This window comes from Denticeps clupeoides, chromosome 8 (assembly GCF_900700375.1).
Source record: "Denticeps clupeoides chromosome 8, fDenClu1.1, whole genome shotgun sequence".
Lineage (NCBI taxonomy): Eukaryota > Metazoa > Chordata > Actinopteri > Clupeiformes > Denticipitidae > Denticeps > Denticeps clupeoides.
In genome coordinates, this window is record NC_041714.1 from 12,339,932 (window position 1) to 12,366,113 (window position 26,182).

At 42.9% G+C, this 26,182-nt stretch overlaps 2 protein-coding genes across 2 annotated transcripts in view; both read left to right on the forward strand.

Annotated features, from left to right (window-relative positions):
- The window catches only part of rin2a (Ras and Rab interactor 2a), a 28,140-nt gene extending 6,960 nt beyond the window's left edge, over positions 1-21,180 (forward strand). The window contains exons 2-12 of the mRNA XM_028989766.1: positions 3,650-3,733; positions 8,158-8,258; positions 8,937-9,135; positions 9,501-9,609; positions 10,126-10,198; positions 11,243-11,334; positions 13,689-14,870; positions 17,667-17,975; positions 18,159-18,290; positions 19,070-19,233; positions 19,324-21,180. Of these exons, the coding sequence (XP_028845599.1) occupies positions 3,674-3,733; positions 8,158-8,258; positions 8,937-9,135; positions 9,501-9,609; positions 10,126-10,198; positions 11,243-11,334; positions 13,689-14,870; positions 17,667-17,975; positions 18,159-18,290; positions 19,070-19,233; positions 19,324-19,650 (2,748 nt within the window). The 5' untranslated portion in view covers positions 3,650-3,673 and the 3' untranslated portion in view covers positions 19,651-21,180. The remainder of the gene's footprint in view (positions 1-3,649; positions 3,734-8,157; positions 8,259-8,936; positions 9,136-9,500; positions 9,610-10,125; positions 10,199-11,242; positions 11,335-13,688; positions 14,871-17,666; positions 17,976-18,158; positions 18,291-19,069; positions 19,234-19,323) is intronic.
- Positions 21,181-22,294: 1,114 nt separating this feature from the next.
- thumpd2 (THUMP domain containing 2) lies at positions 22,295-25,832 on the forward strand. Its single transcript, XM_028989649.1, has 10 exons — positions 22,295-22,482; positions 22,659-22,791; positions 22,950-23,206; positions 23,284-23,361; positions 23,670-23,722; positions 23,827-23,914; positions 24,006-24,077; positions 24,161-24,275; positions 25,047-25,167; positions 25,499-25,832. Exons 1-10 carry the CDS (start codon positions 22,381-22,383, stop codon positions 25,764-25,766), a joined length of 1,287 nt encoding a protein of 428 aa, XP_028845482.1. The 5' UTR covers positions 22,295-22,380; the 3' UTR covers positions 25,767-25,832.
- The last annotated feature ends 350 nt before the right edge of the window (positions 25,833-26,182 follow it).

Here is a 26,182-nt window from a genome sequence, read left to right on the forward strand (position 1 = left end):
TTGTGTCTTTGTGTGGGTGCTGCAGTGGTAGCTGAGGCTTTCAGGTCTTCAGGTTAATGTTCTGCATTCAGTTTTTCTGTCAAAGGACATTATTATGAGCCTGTGGATATACATTTGGTAAGTATTTGCCACTTTGTGAATCAGCGAACATAGGATTTATGTTCATAAAGCTTCATGTTCATATCAGAATTTCGAGAATTGTCTCCACTATGGCTGCTGCTAACGATAATTTAATAATCAATTAATCTGTCGATTGTTTTTTTTTTTTTATTAATCTGAGAATCTGATATATATATATTTTTTTTAAAGCCTTCATTTCCAACCCTTTATTCAAAAATCTTTAGAAAATGCACGAACATGTTGCTCCTTGAGCTGTTATAATAATAATAAAATAAAATTAACTAACACAGAAAAAAACACACACACATATGCTTTACATCTGACAAATATAGACTTTTTTTTTTTAAATAAAGTGCCACCTGAGCTGCCAATAAATAATTTATTAAAAAAATAAAGCAATACAAATCAGAAAAATTATAAGGATTTGTTTGAAAGTCAGAAATTGATGTCTACACTACACTGCAGATACACACACTCGCAGTCGAACACATTCATAAACTCTCACACTGACACACACTTTCTGTCTCACTGCCTTTGTTCAGACACTTGTCATTGCAGTGCAGAAATGTGATCATGTTCACGTGCTGCCGGCTCAGGCTCTTTTCTTTGAGGCCATGTTGCCTGCTGCAGAAAACAGCCGCTCAGATGGTGTTGATGTGGCAGGGATGCAGAGGAAGGAAGTGAAGTGTCATTATGAAACACTGCAGGACACAACGATACGTGCTTTTAACCATCACCCTTGGTGAAACACGGCGTGAAAGGGGAGCTCTGACCACACGTCAGGCGTGGTCTTTTTTAGCGCGTGCAAGAAAAACACCCAAATAGTCTGTTCTTCATAGTCCCACGTAATGCGTGGTCGCGTTGATCACGTGCACAGACCACTGCTGCCTGCTTCTACTGACGGCGTCAGGCCGTCTCATAAAAACGTGTGTGTTTAGCCTAAAACCACACGTTGAAATGCAAGCGAATCATGTCCCCCTTATATCTTTCCTCTACCTCCGCTTGTTTTATTGTTTTTTTTGCTCCACCCTGTCTATGAAGTGCCGAACTCTGCAGGCATCAGTGCGTTTTTTTTTTTACAATTATCAATTGTCTCTGTGTCGCGCGACACAACGAATCGATTATGAAATTAGTTGCCGACTCTTTTAGTCATCGATTGTTATCAGCTTAATCGATGCGTTGTTGCAGCCCTAATCTCCACCCTTACCCTTGCAAAACTGTACAGTTTTTCTCACATTACAATTTCCAAAAAAGTAATAATACAATAACTAATTAGAGAATTTCTGTATGGTAGCTCAATGAAAGCTCAGCAATGAAGTGATTGTCATTGTGAAACACAACACAGCACACAGTGCACACCCGGGGAGCAGTGTGAGGGGATGGTACCTTGGCGGCTCCCATTCCGCTAGACCAACCTGCTCTGAAAAAGAATGAAAAAAATGCATAATTTATACCAGATCCTCAGTTTATATTTCATATTATTTTGTGTTCATTTCTATTCAGAATAATTTCAATTTTTTTCTTTGACATGGAAAACAAGGGAATTCCTAAATTATCCTAATCGTTTGAATGGTGGTATATATAATGAGCAATACAACAAATTACTATGATGCTAAGTGATTTTTTTTTAAGAGTAAGTAAATAGGAACTGACTAATTTGTACAAAACTGCTCCATACACACCACATGCGCGATAACCACTTTGTGTTGGAGGGATGTTTATGTGTAGCGTGAATCTGTTTTCAGTGTCCAGTTAATCACGTTTCCTGTGTTTTGCTGCTCGAAGGGGTCTTTCCTGTTTAGCCCACACTTCCCTGTGTTTCTCCCTGCGCAAATGTAAGCCAACTTTGAGCTATTCAACGTAATATAAACAGGTCCTTGTTCTCATGTGATCCCAGCTGTATACTGATGTTCTGTTGCGACAAAGGGTAGAAAAATACTAAGTGTGACAAACACAACAGAATGGATTTATGGGTGTCCACTGCTTTCCAGGAAATACCTGTCTCTAGGCCAGGCTCAGCATTCTCATGTTTTTCTCTCTCTCTCTCATCATGGTTTCACTGTCTCTCTGTCCACTACCAGTGAAATCTGATCCCTGTTTTCTGCAGATGATTTTGTTTTGTGCTCCAGAGTCAAAACAACCAAGCATCTGGGAATGGCATGATGCTGCATTTTCCAGAAGAGGGTGGATCGGAATCGGATGGGAGGAGACGCGAGGAATCGGTTGGGTGAAGGGACGTGAGGAATTTAGCATTGAGACTGACGGATGAGAATGAAGGTGGAGGGACGATAGGAGTTCATGGACGGTAGAAGTGCTGAGGAAAGGAGAAGGTTGGAGCTGTTGGCGGGGGTTTGGGGGAGATCTGTGTCTCATCTCCATGGCGCAGATCAAAGCTTTTCCTGCCCGCAGATGGTCTCCTCTGAGCCACTGGAACCGCTCCCATGCTGCATCACGCTGAAAACTACAGTGCTACTTCTTGTAGGGTGGAAGTTGTTGTGCATGTCACTGACAGCTGTGCTGGATGCAGATGCATCTGGAAGTGGGTCAGAACAGTCTTACACTTCAGCCGAGGGGCGTGTGCTAGGCAGATCAAAAGAACGAGACATTGCTGAGACACATGAACTCTAATTGCATTGGCCAAGGCATAGAATGACAAACACACATTTAGAAAAAAATTCTACATAAAAAAAAAGCCTGTGCAGAGTTTGCAAAGATGTTGATTCCTTTTTGGAAGGTGATACAGACCTACAGGATTGAAGGGGATCAATAAAATAATTGAATGTGACTGCAAGTTAAATGTATGAATGGAGGCACCATAATAAAATAATATTATGATTTTTTCCCCTGGTTGCTGAGGATATGATAAAACCGAATGCCTATGAAAGGGTGGCAGTAGCCTAGTGAACCAGAAGACCACAGTCACAGGTTCAAACCCCATTTACTACCACTGTGTTCCAGGGTTAAGCAAGACACTTAACCCTGATTGTTTCCAGGGGGACTGTCCCTGTAACTACTGATTGTAAGTTGCCCTGGATAAGGGCGCCTGATAAATGCTATAAATGCACCACAAGAAATACAGTGTACGTTTTACAGATGAAGTTGACCACATTTGCAGCAGTGAAGGCACCCATATACCCATATGCTGATATATTCAGCAAAGCTGGCTATAATGTCCAGTGATCAGTCTCATTTTCAGTTCTATTGCACCAGTGGCATCCAGAGGTTTGAATTATTTTATTATTGTTCCAGAGGCTGGGGAAGCAGGAAGGGGTGGTCTAGAGTAGGCACCGGGGATTGGAGGGTACTAAAAGAGGGCAGTGCTCCTTTCATGTGAAAGGAGTTACGATCATTGGGGTTTTTTTTCTTTATAGGAAATGAGAGGAGAAAACAATAAGCGGAGAGGCATTTTACTGAGTGAGGGAGGGGGGGTATTCTCTGATTTGTTCAGATGACCTGTATGGTCCTGGTGAATAGGGATGAAGTTTCCTCTGACTTGGCCCTAAATGAAATACCTGTCTCTGTTTTGCAGATGTAGACAACAGACAGCTGGAGGATGTCTGCCAGCACACTAGTCCAACCCTGTCAGATGGACAGGAGCGGCAGCTTCTTTAAGGTACAGTGACGTCATGTCTGTCTAACTCTGTCTAGACTTACATGTGGTTGTCTTCAGGTCCTGCACTTCATACATTTGTGCCAACAGTCAGAGGAACTCAACCCCAAAAAATCCACAATAGAATTGTTTGTCAGGTTAATTGAACCTTTTCCTGTTAAAAAGAAAGCAGTTTATCAGTAATGCATCAAAAGCACTTTGATTGAACAGCTGCCTGTTGGTGTTGCTGTAGAGGAAGGATTTTCCCACTGCTGTGGCTTTGTTTTCTGTGGGCCCAAAGCCAGAGAGAGGCTCCATTCTCAGGCATGTGAGAAGTTCAAAGCCAGCACTGTTGGGTCATATTCCCCCTCATACGCAAGCGTATTTTGTTTGTCTGTGTGTGTGTGTGTGTGTGTGTGTGTGTGTGTGTGTGTGTTGGCCTGCGATGTAATTACATATCAGCCTGACCTCACCGTTCAGTGCGCGGTCCAATTCAAAATAAGCAAAATAAAATATTTAAAATAAGCAAATACATACATTTCTAACTTGTCATAGTACTCACGACAAGTGCAGTCTTTCTCTAATTCAGGACTTCTGAAGCTTTCAAAGACTGCAGAGTTTTCTTAAAAATCCTACAAATACCATCATTTTCTCACTAATACCACTAGACACTAGACTCTGTGCGCTTGCATAATGTAAAAACAAATACCTATTCCTAATAATAATAAGGTGCTGATCTGCATACAAAAACACTGGACATGAAAATAGCACCATTTTCATACAAATGTGCTGACTAGCGTCAGCTCCCAAGAATGTTGCTATACTTTCTTTGTAGAAACCAAGATGCAAGTTGGAAACACACGTTTCCTTGGTTTCTGAGCTGATTTGGTTGGTTTGTTAAATGTGTTTCATAATACATGTATGCATGTAACCAGGTTTTAGGCTAAACACACACGTTTTTATGAGACGGCCTGACGCCGTCAGTAGAAGCAGGCAGCAGTGGCACCAAAACTATGAATGAACACACGTGGAGTTATGTACTTAACAAAAAAAGGTGAAATAACTGAAAACATGTTTTATATTCTAGTTTTTTTGCTCTGATTACTGCTTTGTACACTCTTGGCATTCTCTCGATGAGCTCCAAGAGGTCGTCACCTGAAATGGTTCTCCAACAGTCTTGAAGGAGTTCCCAGAGGTGTTTAGTATTTGTTGGTCCCTTTGCCTTCACTCTGTGGTCCAGCTCACCCCAAACCATCTCAACTGGGTTCAGGTCCGGTGACTGTGGAGGCCGGGTCTCCACTTTTCGTTAAGTACATAACTCCACATGTGTTCATTCATAGTTTTGATGCCTTCAGTGAGAATCTACCAATGTTAATGGTCATGAAAATAAAGAGAATAAATTGAATGAGAAGGTGTGTCCAAACTTTTGGCCTGTAATGTACGTTTATGGCTTAAACCTATATAGAATGGAATAGGATTGGAAGAAACGTTTTATTGGTACCTTTTCCCAGTGCAGTGACCTTTAGCATATGCCAGCAATGGCAGTTGTGTTTAAGTTTCCATGACTTTCACAGGGAAGTCTTGTTTTCAAGCTGTTTATTGTACCTCCCTCTCATCCGGTTTGGTGTTAATGCCCCATTCCTTGTACTGCAAGTGCAGTCTGACTTGGAGTGTAAATACATACTTTCCTGCTGACTTGAACCCTCTTTCCCTGTTTTATGATGTCCATGCAGTCAGTGAAATGATTTAAACAGACTGCTTATTAAGCCTCGGAGCTGATGAGGACAGCTTTTGGAGCAGCTTCTGACCATTTGCTGAAAGAGACATCAGCATCACTCTCTGGTCTCCATCCACCATGTTCAGACTCCAGAACAATTTGCCGACATCAGATTTTCCTTATAAATTTCAGTTGTGGGTGAGAATTATAGACACAGTTTAGTTTACATCTTTAGGCCCACTCAACAGATACATTAATTACTTGAATGTGTTAGATTCATCTTCAGCCTCCGTTCTCTCTCCTGTCTGGTTGTCCCATCACTGCTGAGTGATGTTCTTTTCAGACCGGCCTTTTGGCTTGTGGCGCAAGGGAGAAATGTCTGGTGCTTTGGTTCAGACCTTTCAGGACTGACATTTTATTTCATCTTGGCAGTGAAACTTTGTGTACTTGTGTTTCTTTTGAACAGTTATAAGCACTTTTACAATAAGCTGTGTGTGTCATGGGTTAGGGATATGATTTTTTTTTCCAACATGCTCTGGTATCAAAAGTCCAAGATTTTATGGGGGTTGCTATTCATGTATTTATTTCTTTTTAATTGTGTTGTGCAGTCAGTGGAAATTGACAGCATATCGCGACAGCTGGAGGAAGCTGAGGTTCTTTCTCAGACTCTTTATGTTATTTCGAACATATTTCACGGGCAATGCTTTTCTTGGCTGTGAGCTGCGACTGAGGGATGCTGGCTGGAGCTTGGTATGTAATTTTGGTTTGCTGACTAGGGCTAGGTTGGGGTTAGACAAATAGACCTCTAAACGTGTGTGGAAAACGCCGCATCAAGTAATCCTGGAGAGGAGGGAATAGTGCAGAGAGGACAAAGTCATCTGGGTTTAAATATTTGGTCTCAAACAGTATTATTAAGTGTGGAGTGCTTTCGGGGGAAGACACTGTAGAAGAGCATTTTTCAGTTCTCACAGGCAGAGTGCAATGTGATCAATTATTTTTACATATGATTCAAAGAGGATTTTTTAAAAGGTTGTACTGATCTAGAGGAAAAGATCATTAACCTTTTGTAAATACTGCCACCTTCTGGGCATCTTAAAAATAATTTGAAGGCTTTTCATATCTTATTGCAAGGGGTGATTCGCTAGTGCTGCATAAAATAGGTTTTCAGTGTTTTCGGAAGTGAAGGCTGGCTAGCTAATTGATTTTGGGAAGATTTACAAATCCAAAAACCACTCCGATACATTGACTGGTACAGACTAATTACTGTGGTAAACGAGCTATATTTATTGTCTGCCTGTAGAAATGGGAATAATTAGGGTACTTTTCTGTACTTGCATTGATGCTGCTGTCCACAAAATATAGAGTATATTACATTTTCTATTGCATAATATATTGTGTGTATAACTATATTAACTAAAGTTGTTCAATAAATAGTTCATAAAAAGATGTAATAAGTTTTTTGTTTACCTGAGCAGGAATGTTCCCAGGCTTCTTCACTGCCAGAGACAAATGAAATATTGCAGCCGGCAAATTAAATATAGAGTAAAGAGTACCAGCGATGGCAATCTTCTACAAAACCGCTGCACAAATTCCACCTAAGTTCTGGGCACCATGTGGGGGGTCACCATTGCAAAGTTGAAAATGCTGCAATGTTAGAACGAGTTAATGTTACATATCTCAGTACCGACCAGTTCGTTGCCTGTGTCTGTGTCTGTACCATTCAATTTCTGTCTGAAAAGGTACATGCAAGGATCACAGCCATTAATCTCTACAGGGAAAGTGGCACTAGAGATGTCTGTTTGTTTTTTGTAAAAATTCAAGATTGAATTAAAGTTTATGTCGTGTACAGATTACAATGGAACATCATTTACTGAAATTCCTACACCAGCAGGTTCTACCAGTCAATGGAAGTATTACCCGCAACTTACAGTTATACATGAATAATCAGTGATTAAGTTCACGGGGCATTTTTCTGATGCAAACATCTATGCAATTTTCCCTGTATCAGCGTGTATGTAGCAGGCATGTAAGAGCTGTTTTACTGGCATGAATAAAGGCACACCTTACACTAAACTGACTCACCTCCATCTTGGCGGATCAGGTCTGGTGGAGTATCCAACACCACGTAGTTACGACCCGTAGGGTGGTAGTAGCCTAGTGGGTAACACACTCACCTATGAACCAGAAGACCCAGGTTCAAATCCCACCTACTACCATTGTGTCCCTGAGCAAGACACTTAACCCTGAGTTGCTCCAAGGGGGGACTGTCCCTGTATCTACTGATTGTAAGTCGCTCTGGATAAGGGCGTCTGATAAATGCTGTAAATGTAAATGTAAATGTCCCTTCCCTTTTTCCCACACTTTGTTCTTCTAAAGTTCAAGCCAAGTAATTACTTAAATGAAACTTATCAACAAACAACATGACATCATTTATTTACTTTTATACTCATATAAAAGAAGGACCATGTGTAAATATAGGGGTATTAGTTTATGCCACTAGTCTCTTTTCCAGTTTTTGTCTTTTTGATAGAATTGGACTACTTTCAGTTTTTTTTCCCCTAACTTTTGTGGCTCAGACATTCTGTAGAAAGGAAGTTAGGATCACAGGGAGTTGGGCAACAGTTTCCTTTATTCTGGGTTTATGATGCATCTTGCTCATTTACACTTACGTCCACTGTCAGAGAGGATCCCCGGTGCAGCTTAACTAAGGTGGAATTTTTTTGTCTCCTAGTTGATCGACACATTCTCATCTGAGATTTCTGAGCTGTCATTGGAGATGGTGCAGCCGGCAGTGGCCTCCGACCGAGAAGATGATACGACGGTGTTGCGTGGGTAAGTCCTGCTCACTTCGCAGAAAGGGCAATTTCTGAACAAAATGTGCCTCATCATGTTTAATGTCAGAGTGTGTTGCTGTGTAGGTTTAGTGGCAGTTTAATAACAACAATAATATAATTTATTTCTTATATTGCCATAGGCTAGTGCCTAACACACCTAATGTAACATTTAAACTTGAACCTATTATACTGTTGAGTGTTGCAAGGCAAGGATAGTATTAGCTTGTTTCTTTAAGCAATACCAAGTTCTTCCAGCAGGTGGGAGTATTGCAATCGACTTAAAGTAGAACATTGTTAGTCATTGGAAGGTTTTTTTGGGAACTTTTCTGAGGAAATTTGTCATTGACAAGAACTGACAGCAGTGTGGGTGTTGATATGTGACATTTACCCTTTCCTTTTAAAGTGTACAGTTATACCATTTATACATTTAAAAATACTAATTAGAATAGAAATGTCACAAGTCCCTCATGTTCACATCTTTTTCCTTTAGTCTAATTTTTCAGAATTTATTGCTGTGTTGTAATGAAAGGGAAGAGAGACGACAGACTGGCTCAGCCAGTTTTGAAAATCTTTCCATTGTGACTCATTTAATGACCTTTTCGTCGCATGTTGCATAATCATAAATTCGTAAGTCATAAATGAGCACCACTACATGGTCTCTCTGCCTATGTCTCAGATTGGAGCGTGAAGTCAGCGGGCTCTTCCTGCAATCACCTGAATGTGCAGAGACAGGAGGCGTGCGGGACTCGGGCTACAACTCTCTGCGGAGGCGGATGAGCGTGCTGGACAGGCTGATGCAGACGCACCCCGTCTGGCTGCAGCTTTCGCTCAGCAATGAGGAGGCCAGGCGCATCCTGCACTCGCAGTCAGCTGGGGTGAGGGTTCCCAGCGTGCACCCTGTGGTTGAGAGTTTTGGATTCGGGTCATCGCCCCACAACCTGCAGGCAGGCAGGGCCAGTGAATAGTCCTGGAGTTAGCAGTAATAGAATCAGTATACCCAGCATTTTCCAGCCTTCTGTTTGTATGTCACAAGTACCGTAGTATGTGACCTTCGTCTGACTTGCTGGACTCATCAGAACTGCCCACGCAGTGTTTATAAATAGCTGGCCCATGACACACAAAAAAAAAGTCTTGAAAATATTGACCACTAACAAATGCACCCATGTATTTTGAGTGCTAAATAGGTGAGTAGAAACATTAATGACATAAATGACAATGACCATTTGTATTTGTTCTGCAGACGTTCCTGGTGAGAAGGTCATGTAAGCTGCAAAAAAAGGTGATTTCTCTGAGAATGGATGGCAGATGTGGAGCTGTGCTCGACTTTCCCATCAGAGAGAGCCAATATAGTACGTATCTGTGCGTTGGAATATTGTCTTTTTTTACTCTATAGCACCCTGGGTTTCCAATCTATTTCCTCTTCATTAGTTTTTTTTGTGCCCTGCCTCAGTTATTTCCCACTCAGGATGACTAAGTCAGGATGAGCAATGTCATGTTGGCACAGTTTCTTGTTGGACAGGATTTTGGCCCCAGTATAAAGAATTCAAAACACAAAACAACTATTAATTTATCACAGGGGTTGGGCATCACAGTTTCAGTGCCAGTATGCATGAAATTCTATTCACCTCATATCTTACTTGTTTTGGGTTTAATTTTGAAGGTTTCATAGGCAGATCTTCTCTTTCCTGTTTCAGCTCATCAATTAAAAATGTGCTACCCACAATGGCAAAAAAAACGACAATGGAAAATTGTTGTCTAGGTACAAGCTTTGAGACAAACTAGACCCAGCAGGCTTAGATTCTTAGAAAGAAATTCAACTGGTTGACGTTTTCATCACCTTGTTTTTGTCCTCTGTCTATGTTTAGCCTTCTCGTTGGAAGGGTCTGGGATCAGTTTTGCAGACCTGTTTCGTCTGGTGGCCTTTTGCTGCATAAGCAGGTATATACCCCCCCCCAAAGACCACCTCTCTGAAAAAAAACACCAGAATGAAACTCTGAGTAAATAGTTGGTCACACTGCAAACAAGGACATGTTGAAAAAGACCAATTTAGAAGGTGAAGGGGAAATTCCCGTTTTACCAGTTCACCACACATTCATTTAGGACTTCTGAGCAATTGTCTGAAAACATGAATAATCCCAGCCTGGCACATACATTTGAAGTTATATCTAGCCAGATTTGCTTTTTGCTTGCTTTACATGCTTAGTTCTGCTACATTTCACTGGATGTTGTGGTTTGATAGTCGTCTGTTTCAGACGTCACATTGTTTTGTATCATGTTTCAATTTATGATGAACTAATCTTTAAAACGGAAAAACTATCATCACAATAAATAAATAAATAAACAAACAAACAAACAAATAAATAAATAAATGTAAAATAGGGAAAATTGATAACCATATGTGCCTGTACATTTTGCCAGTGCTCTGTTTATTAAATCAATTGAAGCAGAAATCATATTTTCATTATTTGAGTGATGAAAATTTCTTTGGATGTCTTGTACAACATATGGACTTGGTTTGAACTGATTTGCTCATCAGAGTGACAGAGTCAGAGAACAGGAATGCTTTATCAAAATGAATAAAAACGCATGTAAGTGCAAGTCCAGGCAAATAAATGCTGCATTAAAATCCTGTGTCTCTGTCAGGCAGCATGTGTTTTCTTTTTGGAGTAAGTTTTGAAGAGTGACCTTTCTGGGGTTTGTACACAGTTTGTACAAACTGTCCTTTTTATTGTTCACATTTATTTATAACATTGTTTCCAAGTCATGTCTTCTCGTCTACTTTTTTTTTTGTTGGCTCCCTGACTTCATCATTCTCAGGCAGACATTCATTCAGATTCTCACTATGCTGTGATTCACAGCTGTTTTTTTTTTTTTTTTTTGTTTTTCACTTGTTCCAAGCGCAGATGGCCTTCACGTGGAACAACAGGAGCAAAACAATATATTTCGGTACACACTCATCCATTTTTATCTATTTCTGTTCAGGGATGTCCTTCCTTTTACACTCAAACTTCCAGAGGCCATCACTGCCGCCAAAAGCTTGAGTGATCTGGGTGCAGTGGCCCAGCTAGGCATAGGTAAGCATATTCCTGGTTTTATTATTCATATTTCTTATTCATATTAATTTTGTCAGATTTCTCTCCACAAATATGAAGTTCATGATTTAAACTCAATGTGGCCTTTGTGGACAGAAATAACCTCTAATATGTTCTTTCTACTGACACATACAAAAAAAAGGTTGTTTTCACCTCATAAAGAAATACATCATGATTGAAGGCTAGGTAAGTTAAGTAGAAGGATCTACTTAAATTTTTTCCAGATCATTTAGCATAGCTCAAAATGATACATTTATTTTTTGCACATAAACCATGATCCAAATGAACATGATTCAGCTGACGGAATCTTCTGATTAATTTGCACTACCACATTTAAATCTTATAATCTGTTTTCATGTGGGCTGTTAAATTCAGCACAAAGCCCTATTGGTTGGTGCTCAGCTGTGAAATGGATATTTAAAAGTCTGTTGTACGAGACACCGTGCAGGTGTTTGGATGAAGGTTGTGCACGTCACAAGTAGAATTCTGTCAAAACATCTACTCACAGCCACATTATTCAATGTTTGCTCGAAAATACCTGCTCTTGTCCCTTTAGGGAATGTGTATGTGACAGGTTCGTCATGTGGTGACTACCCAAAAATAGCTTACACATTTAACAATGTGGACCCTGTACCAAAGTAGTAGTAAAAAAAGGTGTCTTTTTAGTCTTTGATGGGACATGCTTTCTTTGAGATGAATTTTATACACTGCTGACATGAATGCGCTCATTGCCTGTCAATCACTCCTGATGTCATGTCTGCAGGTCTTACGTAAAAAAGGGGAAGTTTAATCTTCGCCTCAGCATATATATATTAGTGCTCACATGAAAGATTTATGCAGGTCTCATGGAAAATTTGACATTTTTCCTCATCAGACACCAAGAACTTTAACTCAGTCAGAATGTTTAATCTCTAGACTGCGTACAGCCTTGTACTCATACTTAGTCGTTTGTAAATGACTAGAATGACAATAAAATTTGTTTGATATGGAAAAGTAATAGACAAAGTTAGAAATAATTCAAGTTTAACTCATTTAACTCATGTATTTTCTCATACACCAGATATACAGTTTTATTGCTTTTTCAATCAGTGCAACTATTTTCAGCTACACCAAGATCATTTAAAGGGGTTTTCTAATAATCAGTGACTCCTTTATAGTGACAGACTTGCATTAGTCAACAGTATTTTATGGAACTCAAGACTAATTGTTGCTGATAATTTTTGTGTCAATGTTTGTAATTGACCGTAAACTTTAGAAAATTGCCTAGATATGTTTGCTTTTGTGCACACCCACCTGCAGACTTTGCAAAGCCGAAAGGTGAGAGAAAGATGAAAAGGGGGGCTTATCTTGGAAGCTCAGGCAGGTTTCCTAGCTTTTAGCCAAGACGTGAATGCGGGGGTTGGTTTCACTTCCCCCTTAGGCAGTTAGCCTGTAGCTGGAATATAGCTGCATACTGGCAATTACGTTTTGAGCTGAGGACAGGGCTGGGTGGAGAACAGTAGGGAATCTCCCACGTCACTCTCACCCATACATCCCCGTCATTTTGCTGTTTATGTGGTTTCTGTGTGGTAATACTGTGTGAAATGTAGTGTATAAATATCTATATCTCGCTATCTATATCTCTCTCTCTGTCTATGTGTGTGTGGGTGTGTGTGTTTATAATGTTATTTTCACATTTGTAATGTAATGTAGAAAGGACGAACCAAGTACTGATGGGACAATTTTGTGGGGTTATTTTTTTTTTGTGTGTAAAATTAATATCTGTATGCGGGAAAATATGTAGGATTTGAACGTCCTCAGAACTCAGTTTGTATTCGCGAGCAGACAGAGCACAAAGCACACAGCGCCTGCAGGGAAGAGGAGGGAGCTAGAGGATGTTAATCCCGCCCACTCCTACATTGCCGGTTTGACTCACTCTGCCGTGTGTCACTGTATATTGGAGCGTGAGCGTTTGGTCACAGAGCAGTGCATTCAGCAACCTCCCATTAGCACGGACTAACCCTGCATAGCCAGTCTTCTGTCAGATAGTCAGAAACAGCGTCTCAATTTAATGTAAGTTAAATATTTACTCTCAATCTTATTCTTAGAATGTTGTGGTTTTGGTTGTTACTGAAGTTATATGGATTTGGCTGTTTGTTCCTTTTTTTTCCGAATTGGACTTTTGTGGCTTGATTTTGCAGTAATTTGTAGTGTTTGTTTTTAAAATGTTTTAAGATTTTGTCTGTTCTACTATTCTGTAAGCATGTTTTTGTATTTAATGTATTTAAGCGGCTAGCAGGACTTAAATGGGATTTCTTCATATGCGTAATTAGTTTATTCTGCCATTCTGTATGCAGGCTTCTGGGACTCTGAGCTGTGTAATAAAGGGAAAGACTCTCGGCTGACCACTCAGGACAGCGCTGTGCCCAGCGTCCGCACACGCTCACCATTTTACCTGGAGTGCGGCCAGTCGAACGGCGCGCTCTGCTTCATCAACCCGCTTTTCCTGCAGACGCATCGCAGAGGCGCCCCTGCAGCTCCGCCCGCCAGCAGCAGCCGGTCTCCGAAGCAGCAGAGCAGCGCCCGCTCCCCACCACCGCGGCCCCCACCACCCCGCTCTCGCTGCGTCCCACACCGGCCAGCGCCCCCGCGCAAGCAGGCCAGCATGCCGGAGACCGTGTGCTGGATCAACCCTCCCGAGGAGAAAACGAGCCTCCTGAAACGCCTGGGCTCCTCCTTTTCCTCCTCCCCACCCAAATTGATCAGTGCTCCCATCGCGGTCCCCTCACGCAACAGAAATTCTCCCAACGTGTCTAACGTGGACAACCACAGCTTCAAGCATTCCACTGAAGATGAGAGGATTGAAGAAGCAGAAGCCCTGGCCATGCAGGCCCTGCACAACGCCAGCCTGGAGAGCGGCAGCCCCGACCTGATCCCTGCCAAACAGGGAGACGTTAGCGCAGAGGGAGAAGGAGGGGCCGGAGAACCGGCCAGAGGACGCGGGGAACGTCTCAGCGACCTCAGCTTCTCCAGCAACTCCACTGATGATTCTCTGGACTACTCCAACAGCTTCTCCTTAAGCACCGCCACTCAGCCCTGTGCGGGGGGCGCCCAGACAGGAGACAGCAGCATGGATGACGAGGATGCGGAGGAGGAGTACAGCGTCAGCGTGGAGAGCGACCAGGATATCCCACTGCCCCACAAGTCCAGGAAGCGCCATAGCAGGGGCACGTTCGTGTTTCCTCGGGCCCTCAGGGGCCACCTGCGCAAGGTCAGTGGGGTCTTCAACTCGCTGATGACGCCGGAGAAGCGGGCCATCCGGAGGGTGGTGGAGCAGGCTCAGGACAAGAACACCTACTTTGGCTCCCTGGTGCAGGACTACATCAGCTACATGCAGGAGGACCGTGGCCAGGGCCACACCTCCGGCTCTGACATGCTTCAGACCCTGCGGCAGTTCATCACCCAGATGAAGGCCTACCTGCTGCAGAGCTCGGAGCTCGACCCACCCATCGAGTCCCTCATCCCTGAAGACCAGATCGGTAAGATCAGCCTCCTCCTTACAGTAAAAACAGCAGTTTTACCGCATGCCTTACATGACTGTTGAATTGGAGCCCTACGCGGAAACGTTTGTTTTTAATTTTGCATACTGGATGTACTGGTTCATATCTCACTCTCAACTTTCCATGCTGAGTTTCATAAGCCCTGAGCTGCTCTGAAATGTGCAGTTTGGATATTAGTTTTGGTATGTTGGCGCTTACAGCAAATTACATCAATCTTGAAGCCAAAAACAACCTAAAAAAAAAAAAAAGTGACATAATTTCAATATGGTCTTAATTAATCTCAGTGATGGCAGGCGCCAGGCAAATAATAGGAACGGGAACTACCAAAAGAGGTCACAGGAAGGAGAACCAGTGAAGCAAAAACTCGTATTGTCCAATCCAAAAGAAGAGCAACTGTATCTTTAAATAACTGAAAGAATACAGAGGGACTATGTGTCCACCCAATCCATGGAGGTACCACCTCAAAACTTATGGGACAAAAAGGATCTCCTGCTGATGGCCTGTGCCAGATTCACAGGTGTACATTGTTGGGTGCCTGCACTGCTCACCAATAGTGATGGGTAAAATGCAGAGTTCTGTGCTGTGTATTACAATTACAACATTTTATTATATTTCTGTTGTCTAGTGACACACAAGCTTGACACACAGTGTGTGTGTGAAGGGACTTGATCCCACTACCCACTTTGAGGCCATGGTAACATGGTAGTAGGTGAAGCTTTCCTCTTCTGCTTGTAACCACACTCTGTGGGTGAATCTGAGTACACCTCTGCGTAAGAAACTTCTGCAAACAAGAAATTTCCTTAAATTTTTGTTTTGAAGTGTCTTCCGCGCATGTGTGTTGTCCACGTTATGTATGACTGGTACCAAGTGTTCCGTTCGCAGCATGTAAACACTTCTTGAAAGTGGTCTTTCTCTCTCTCTCCTGATGTGCTTCCCATGAACTCCTGCCAATCTGGTTGGTCTCTCCCACTCAACAGCTCTCACTTTCCACCAATCACAGTTCATGGTCTGGCAGCAGACCCCCTCAGAGTGTTTAGCATGTCTTAAGGTCTCGTTTATGCGAAACCCATTTATGTGGGTGGTCATTCATGTGTAGTGAGATGCGAGTCAGAATAGGCCTCCAGTGTTGTGTGTTTTCCTTCACCCTCGGCAGTACATGCTTGTGAAGATGTTTTGTAAGTTGCATTGCAGTACAGCGTGCGCCTTAAAGGAATGCGAGAGGCTGGCTGTAGTGCTTCTCAAGGCCAGCCAAGGAGAAATGGCTATCTTGGAAAGGGTCTAATCTTGTTTGTATTTTCAGACTGTGTTGTCTAGGTGTAGACAACCCATGTCAGTGAAACTCCGGCCTTGACAAGAGCAGAGATAGTGTCGGGTCACCTGGTCTATATATACTAAACATCCGTTTTACTGCTTTGTTTGATTAGATATCTTTTTTTTTTTTGTCCTTCATTTTTCGTTTGTTAAGGCTTTGGTTTACGTCGGCTGTGTTTAGAGGAAGCACCCAAATTCAGGACGTGAATATACAGAACAGGGGAATTTTACTCGTCTGTGTGTCCCTGGCGTTCATGACGTAGGCTGCGGTGAGGCCGGGTGTGTGAACTGAGCCACCAGATGTGAGCAGGAAGCAGCCTAGATTTGGTGAATACGGTAGTCTTGGTTTTTTTCCTGTTGCGGTTTATTGTCAAGGTCTTGTGCTTTGATTGAGGGATGGATGGCCTCCTCCAGAACACGCTGGTTCCACTACTGTCCCCACAGTCTATTTGTCTGATGTACTATGGATGGAGCAGAATTAATTTTGTTAATGATTATATATCCTGACTGGTTAGTGGTTGGATAAAGATGACGCTCAGGCCAAATTTATTCTTAAACCGAAAACAGTTACATGATTCACGTCCTTGAAATACTTTAGCATGGGTGTGAACCGATAAACAGTCCAACTAAACACTCAGGGGGGATTGAAAACAGACTGGCCGTGTTCTTTCCCCAGTTTTTTCCCTCCTGCGCCCATTCCTTATTACGGTAGAGTGGCCACAGGCAGCATAGCCACATTTTTTACCACATTGCAGGGATGCTGAGCCAACAGATTCTCTGCAGGGTTTTCTTTCTCTGTTGGTAATAATTCTATTGCATTACAGCCAAGCACAGTTCAAATGTGCTTTTCATATGCAAGGATGTGTTAGGATAAAGCACTCTTGATGCATGTCCTAACAGGTCACAAAGGCTGCAAATAGGGTTTTTCTCAGACAAGGAATGATTTTGTTCCTGGTATCAAGTTACAACTATTAAAAGTGCATAATTATCATTAACATCTTTAGTAATACTTGAAGTGAATTGAAGTTAGACAAACCACATTTCATGCCAGCAGATTCAGGTCAAAGAGCCTAAGTAAACACAAACCAAGAGTTAGTTCGGAATGGGACAAGTGAGAGAAATGATGGTGTGAGTGAAAACCAGCTTGAGTTTGTACAGGCATGATGTCAGAAAATCACCAGATGTTTCAAGTAAGTAGGGGTGCTGACATGGACAGCTTTTTTTCAGCTCAGTCAGCGCATTGAGGCACATGACCAGGCCGGATTACACATTAAACTGGATTACTCAGCTATGTGGTTGGACTCATTTTTCAGAGATGACTATATTGGCAAAATAAACTGTTTTAGATTTTATTTTCATACACATTCACTTTTTTGAGAACTTCTAACTGAGACATGACTCAAAGAAGGTGGCATCTCTGGAACCATTAAACAATTGTTTTTGCGCTTCTGTTTGCTCCCTTAGATCAAGTCCTGGAGAAGGCCTTGCACAAATGTGTCCTGAAGCCACTGAAGGGTGTAGTGGATTCTGCGCTGCAAGACTTTCAGGTGTCCGGTGGGGCGTGGCAGCAGCTGAAGGAGAACCTGGCACTGGCCAAGGCACGGCAGCCACAGGAAATGGGAGTGGATGGCGCGGTACCCCCAGACCCAGTCGCCATAGAGAAGATCCGCCACAAGTTCCAGAACATGGCAAAGTTATACTCGCCTGACAAGAAGGTCACACTTCTGCTGCGTGTCTGCAAGCTCATCTACACAATCATGGAGGACAACTCAGGTACATCAGCCAGACTTCCGTGATGTAACTCAAAGAAATTAGCCTTTTCCTATTAGCCAGAATTATTATTTTTTATTAGCCATGTGGTTAGCTTGGAGACATCATGCCATAAAAAGGATCCATATAATGGACTCTTACAGATGTTCTCATGAAAATTCCCTCCTGCGGTGTCTGTGTGTTCAGGGAGGATGTATGGGGCCGATGACTTCCTTCCCATGCTGACGTATGTGTTGGCCCAATGTGACATGCCTCAGCTGGATTCAGAGATCCTGTACATGATGGAGCTACTGGACCCCTCTCTTCTGCATGGAGAAGGTACCTGTGACACCCCACCTCATGTAGTTTGGCTTCTCTGTGTTATTCCTTTTTCATGGCAAATTTTGCTGCAAATTGGAGACCATAACGGCATCTCAGGTCCCATAAAATCTACATGACTTTTATAGGTCTGCAGTGCATTCCATACACAGTTTCTGCTAACTGACCTTGCACGGTGATTGTGCAACATTATCAGATATAAACTACAGATGTACCTGAAGATGAACTAGAAATATTTTTTAGAAACAAAATTCAAAATGGGTGGAGCTAAAATCATCGTCAATTTTGGGTGATTTAAACGCATACATGCACAGGTGTAGCATATCCTCTTTTCACTTGCTTTTTCATTTACTTTGCATCAGAAGTGTACTCCCAGGACACTACTTCTTAAATTGCACCAAAATTTAGTTGCCCTGGTTGTGGTTTGTGTGATTTGATGAGGTGTGGGTTGTATATCACATCTTCTAAAACCACAACCATGATCATGCACATTTCAATCTTGCGTTTGATCTCTGGTCGTGTTTCGTTACAGCCTTGATCAAAATACCACTGCGCTGACTATCAAGTTTAACCAGTCACGAAGCATCTATAACTGACCTGACCACTGACTGCATGGCATTACTTAGACATTAAACCTTCAACTGGATTATACATGGGCCTGTTTTTCATAGAGGATACTTCTCACTGAAGTGTTTTGTGTCTTTATTGTTAGCAACCATCAGATCCAAGTGAGCAGGTCGCGATCTCACACAGCACCTTTTCTCCCCATTTTCTCTCAGGGGGCTACTATCTGACCAGCGCATATGGAGCAATGTCCCTCATTAAGAACTTCCAGGAGGAGCAGGCAGCCCGCATCTTGAGCTCGGAAACAAGAAACACCCTCCACCAGTGGCACCGGCGTCGCACAACCCAGCGCACCACACCCTCTGTGGACGATTTCCAGGTAAAATCTTCTTGGCAGCGGATCAGGCATTGTTCAAGTCACATCATTCAGGTTTGAGCGATTGCCACATGTAATCTGTTGCGCTTGCAGAACTACTTGAGGGTGGCCCTGCAGGAAGTAGACACCGGCTGCACGGCGAAGACACTGATGGTGCGTCCGTACGCCACCACAGAGGAGGTGTGCCAGCTCTGCGCTGACAAGTTCAAAGTGGCCGACCGAGAAAAGCACGCACTGTTCCTGCTGACAGAGGGCAGCAGCCAGCAGCTAGCCCCTGACACCTACCCTCAGAAAATCAAAGCAGAGCTGCACAGCCGACCGCAGGTCCAACCTTTTTACTTTGTGTACCGCCGGGTGGACAACACCAGCCCCAACACCCTGCCCATTGACGAGGTCAACGGCAACTGCATCCCCAACTGAGGCCGCCAGCCTGGATTCTGGCCACTGCGGGCTGTTTGCTGGTGCTGGTATTCCCATCTGCTTCGACCTGCACTCTTCTGTCTGAAGCAAGCCATGCTGAACTGTTCCATAGCTGCACTTCTCATTTCTTCTTGCGGTGGTGTGGCTTTTTCCCGGCGTGTAAAGCATGCCCTGAATGGAAAATGCTGTTTTGAGAAAATGGAGAAGGAAGTAGTTTGTCTGACAGATGGAGCCTCTCTCTTCTTTAAAAATGGGAGTCTGCACGCAACCTTCGCGTGAGGGACAGGAAATTTGTCCCAGATGAAAAGACTGGCACATTTGTGTTTACCTAAAGGAGAGCTGCCCCAGTGCCTTAAGTTTACACTCAACAACATCATAACCTATAACCTATAACACCATTAAAGGGGCTTTTGTGCTCTTATGTACCCGTGTGCATCTCCAAGCCTTAATGCCAGTGTAACGTGTATCTTTCCTGTGCCTTTCTGTTGTGCCTTTCCTGCCCCAATGGGGGATTTTGGTTACGAGTGCTTATTTCATTATGAGCATGAGCTAACATTTACAGCAACAAGGCCATACTAGTGTTACACTGAGGTGGTTTTGTCTTGTCTTCGTACTGTAGTTACATTCATTACCATCATCTGGTCATCCATAACCAGTTTGTACATGGGTACCAACAGTAAAATGTTGTATTTAGATGAAAATGTATTAAAATATATTGTATTTTTTGCAGTTGCTGGCAAACTGCATTGTTTTTTTTATATATTAATTACTATTGTGTTATAAATGCATGGATTGATGTATGTCTAAAATATAGATAAAAAAACAGGGCACTTTGCCTTTGACCTCTGAGTTTTCATTCTACTTTCTTTATATGATTTGTTTTAGTAATGTACAACCCCGTTAACAGCCAATCATACTTTAATTACAGCGTTTATATACATTACCTATTGACAGGCATTAGTATAAGATCAATTTGTGATCACGTGGATATTAAAATGAATGTTACTTCAGGACAAGGGCTCATGCATGTGATGGATGGGTTTAAGTGTCACTGCAGGACAATGACTCATTAGATGAGTTCAAGTGAAATATCAGTGTTGGGAAAGGAAATCCTGATTTGAGCAGATATGTTGCATGAACTTTTGGGAATCGGTACAGTTTGGGTACAGTTAAAGCCGCAGGTTTTAAAAAATGTGTGGACTGTACTGTCTGTATTAACATCGTTAAGCAGGAAACAGTAGTGAAACAAAGAGGTTTTACAGATGGGGGATTGTGACGGAGGAGAGGAAAATAAATTCCAATTAAAGGATACTTACAACACTATAAATGCATTTTTTTCCTGCTGTCCCTTCAACTTAAATGTTTTGGTTTGTTATATAAAAGTAATTTTAACTCAAACTGTTATATATCACAGTCTGCTGTTCTTTCCCCAAATCATCAGGTTGTACCTTTATGATCCACACCTCTCTGCAAATCATTTGTGAAATTTATGTCAATATTACTATGCATAATAAATTGAATATGAATGTATTTCTTGGTCTTTTGTTTTACTTGCATGTGATTACATATGTGAACTTGCATACATAACTTATAAATAGAACATGAGTATTTGTTCCTCACACCCACAGAAGATTCTAACTGATGTGTGACGGATGTGAGGGCCACGTATGAAAGGACCTCGGGGAAGGTAATTACCCAGGCAGTGTGTGGTCGCTCACCAGAAGCGACGTTTCCTTTTTTTTCCTAAGCAGAAAGGAAACCTGGTCTGTGGAATGTGGAAATCATACGTGAATACTTAATGCCGCAGTAAGTTTAGTTTTTGTGTCCCTGTGAGGGCATAGTGAGCAGAGATGACGTCCTGGTATCACAACATTATTATCTATATACATATTATTATCTGTATAAAATCTGTATACTTGCATGTTTCAAATAATAATTATCACTATCGGGCACCGGAGACCAAAGGGCCTAGTTGAAACAGTAATATTTTGTTTTACAAGTTCTATATATTTTCGCTGTAATTGTGATTTCAGCGCCATCTTGTGCCTATTTGCGTTCAGGTCATCAGTCTTTTACAACTGACATGTTGTTAGAAATTGTTACAAATTAATTACAACTAGAAATACCGCTGATTGCCTTCATTTGGGGAAATAGGTAAAAAAAAAAAAAGGCCTTCTTTAAACCACGTTTTAATATTCTCAATTAGCCCAATATGATCAGCAGATCCAAAGCTTCAGTTTACCAAAAGTTAACTCACAAACTCTCGTGGGTTATGAGCAAACTTAGTAAAGGCATCAAATTACAAAACAACAACAAGACGATTACAACAATAGAAATAATTAGACGGTAGTAATAATAATAATAATGATAATAAGAACTTCTTTAAATTTATAATAATAATAATTATTATTATTATTATCATTATTACTACAGTCACAGTCCTCACATAGCATCCACGCAAAAAAATCACTTCCGGTTTAATTTGGGGGAAAAGTAGTAAACCATTAAAGTAGAATACGCGTTAAAATACTTGTAAAGAGCATTTGTAATACGACACTTACTTGTATTTTATTGCGCCGTTGTATATATTTTAACCTCGTTATTAAAGACTGGAGATGACCCGGAAGTAGTCGTTGCACTCGGCCGCTGAGTAGCCCCCGGTCGGTCTCGGTCCGGTCCGCGTCCCGTGATCATTCTGCCGTGTCGAGTCTCTGTGCTTCGCGCACGACCATGAAAGAACAGTCTCCGGTTATCCGCTACTTTTGCACGGCGGGCAGTGGCATGGAAGACTTTCTGGTCCAAGAAGTCGGACGCAAACTCTCAGCCACGGACGTGAGTAGTTTTTACCTTGTAGTCTTACTTAATTCCACTCTTATTGTCACTCTTCTTATTATCAATAGTAAATAACATAATTCGATTGCAGTATCCTGACAACGCGGGCGCCAATGCAAGCTAAATCACTAGCGCATGATTTACTGTAACTTTGCGACATTGTGTGTGTGTTCCAGGTGGAACGTATCCCTGGTCGGGTGTTCTTCAGCACAGCCGCCCGGGTATCCGCTGTGGCGCAGCTCAGGTCCGCAGAGCGGCTCTTCCTGTTAATCCAGCGCGGTGCGCCGATCGCTGTCCCGGCCAATGAGGGTGCGTGACGTCACCGCCGTTCAGTGGCATGTTACCCAAACCTGGGTGTATGTGTGCTTTCGGTTCCCTGGGTAACATCACCGAAGGAGCCAAGACTGCTGCTGTGTCCTTTTCCAGACGTGAAATATCTACCTGACCTGTTTCTGTTGCTTCTGCAGCAAAGGCGGCTGGCGCTGTCCAACAGTGCGTCTTGGCAGATCCAGATATGTGGACGAATGCCCTTCGCACCTGGAGCCAACTGAAGGCTGAGCTTGAGGACGCAAAAGGCCAAGGGCAGAAGAGGAAAAGAGAGGAGGGCGAAAAATGCGGTAAAACTGGGGAAGAGTCAGCTCGGGCGCCTTCTGGTCTCGAACCGCCCACCTTCAGGGTCAGCTGCCGCTGCAGCGGGGCCGTAGCACGGCGCCTCGGCTCTCAGGTGTGCGCGCCCACCTACACCCTGGTGCACTTTGACCTCTTTATTGGCTTGCAACTCATTATTTAATTTGTGCGTAGGCCTTGAGCCGCGTCATCGGAGGCGCCATCAGGCAGCAGCTGGGCTGGAGAGCAGACCTGAGAGAACCAAATTTAGAGGTACGCCAACGCCTGCATGCACGCGTTGGACTTGAGCGGGGTATAGGTGTCAAAGAACTTCATTTAAAATTCTATTTAAAATATATATGCCAAATCTAAAAGTACCATGTTTTTTTTTTCTGTTGCATTTTTATACACTCATATAAATAAAATAAAAAAAAAAAAAAAGAGAAAGTAAGCTATTTACTTTCTCCCCTAATGGAAATAATGTAGTAACAAGGAGACACAAACAGGAACATGTTCTTTATTTTACTGCTGGTTTCCATTTAAGAGCATGAGTACTGTGAATGTTTCTCTCCCTGCTGTAGGTGAATATGAGTTTGAGCGATGACCATCATGTACTGGGAATCCCTCTTTTAAGGTCTGGAGAAAACGAGCATGTATGTGTGCGTCTCTGAGTATTATTTTTTTTTTTGACTGAACCCTGCACACCGTGGCTGAGCAGAACAGCATTTTGTCCTGCAGGCAGCCGCTGGCCACACGCAGGTATCTTAGACACACTGGACTGAGATCCACCATTGCTTGGGCTCTGGCTTCCCTCGCCAATATAAAGGTGTCGCTTCACATGCTGATTATCATGAAACGTGTATAAGAAATATTTTGTTGAATGTAATATTAATCAGAGCTTTTTTTTCCCCTATCAGGAAGGCTGTGTTGTGGTAGATCCCATGTGTGGAGTTGGCACCATTCTGCTGGAGGCGGCCCAAGAGTGTCCTGTAAAGGAGATAATTACGTATGCACACACAAATACGTGTCCAGAGGCCTTGATATAACACAATGCATCTTTTGGACAACACAGAATTCATATTTCCTTGGACTTGATGCTGATGCATGTCAATTAAAGAGGGCCGCAGAGAACGTGGCGTTAGCCCAGCTGCAGGCCAGAGTGCAGCTCCTGCAATCTTGTGCAAAGGGTAAGAGTGAGTGGGTGGGTGGAGTATGGTAAATTATGCTCAGAAGTGTACTAAGTATAGTAAACTCTTATGTACCTTTCGGTGGGCTTAGATTGCCTGCACGATTTCACTCTTTGGATGTAAACTCTTTATTATGGTATAGGTCTCATATATACAGTACAGGCCAAGTTTGGACACACCTTCTCATTCAGTGTGTTTTCTTTATTTTCATGACCATTTACGTTGGTAGATTCTCACTGAAGGCATCAAAACTACGAATGAACACATGTGGAGTTATGTACTTAACAAAAAACAAATATGGTGAAATAACTGAAAACATGTTTAATATTCTAGTTTCTTCAAAATAGCCGCCCTTTGCTCTGATTACTGCTTTGCACACTCTTGGCATTCTCTCAATGAGCTTCAAGAGGTCGTCACCTGAAATGGTTTTCCAACAGTCTTGAAGGAGTTCCCAGAGGTGTTTAGCACTTGTTGGCCCCTTTGCCTTCACTCTGCGGTCCAGCTCACCCCAAACCATCTCAACTGGGTTCAGGTCCGGTGACTGTGGAGGCCAGATCTCCACTTTTTGTTAAGTACATAACTCCACATGTGTTCATTCATAGTTTTGATGCCTTCAGTGAGAATCTTCCAACATAAAAGGTCATAAAAAATAAAGAAAACAAAGGTGTGTCCAAACTTGTGGCCTGTACTGTAGATGCAGGCACTTCCTTTGGCTTACTTTTGCATGGCCATAGATTTTAAAAAGCTGAAGTGTTGTGTCTGTACCTGCAGACATCCCATTCCCATCAGGCTCTATAGACATGCTAGTCTGTGATGTTCCGTTTGGCCGGAAGTTCAGCTGTGGCGCCAATATGTCCGACGGTCTGCTCGAAATAGTCGGGGAAATGGAGAGGTGAGTGGTGCACCCTTCCGATAAAAAAAAAAAAACACAACGAAACGTGTCCTCTGCATTTAACCATTTCCCTTGGTGATCAGTGGGCAGCCATGGGGAGCAGTGTGTGGGGACGGTTCGGGATTTGAACCGAAAACCCTTTAGTTATGAGTTTGCTTTCTTACCCGCTGGGCCACCACTGCCCACAAATGATCCTGTCTCATTATGTTTCCTTGTTTTACTTAATCTTTTTTTTTTCGTGTGTGCGGCGTATGAAATCAGACATGCTTGAAGTGAACAAGTGTGGGCCTGAACTGTTTGCCTGTGTCTGTGCCCCCCCCCCCCCCCCCAGAGTGCTTTGTGCCGGCGGGACTCTCGTGTTGCTGTTGAGTCTGCAGCTCTCCTCCCTGCTGAAGAAGAAAATCGACCCGAGCGCACACCTGCCCCCTCACCGGCGTAGTCCAGATACGGCATCGCAGGCACAAACCTGCCCGTCGCACGTGCCCGCCGCCTGCGCCCCGCAGCCGCTCGGCTCTTTACGCTTGCGGAGCGTCCACAGAGTCAGTCTGGGCAACACTGACGCCCTCATCCATACTTACACCAAAGCACAATCCACTTAGCTATGCCTACACTCACATAAACCAATGCACGCTTCACTCAGGGCTAATAAATCTGCTTTTAAACGAGCTTTTTTGTTGGAGTTAATGCTCTCGTCTATGCTGGACTGAGCGTAATGAAGAATGTATCCACCTCTTTGGCTTTCCATGCAGATACGGTCATTCGTTACCATTGTGGCGTCCATTGAACAGTGGAAATAACATGGTTCGAAATGGGATAAACGCCTATGATCGGATGATAGATTCGTTTGTCGACCGCACGGCCACCGCCGCCCTGCGTTTAGCCCAACCAGCTCTTCCCCGCCCCTCCAAGGAATTACATTCCTGGTTCAGGCAAGCACGCCCGGGATTTCAGCTGCGGTCCCCGCAGCGTGTGACGCAAGGCTGCGCTAAATGAACAGTCGGAAGAGCCCCGGTCC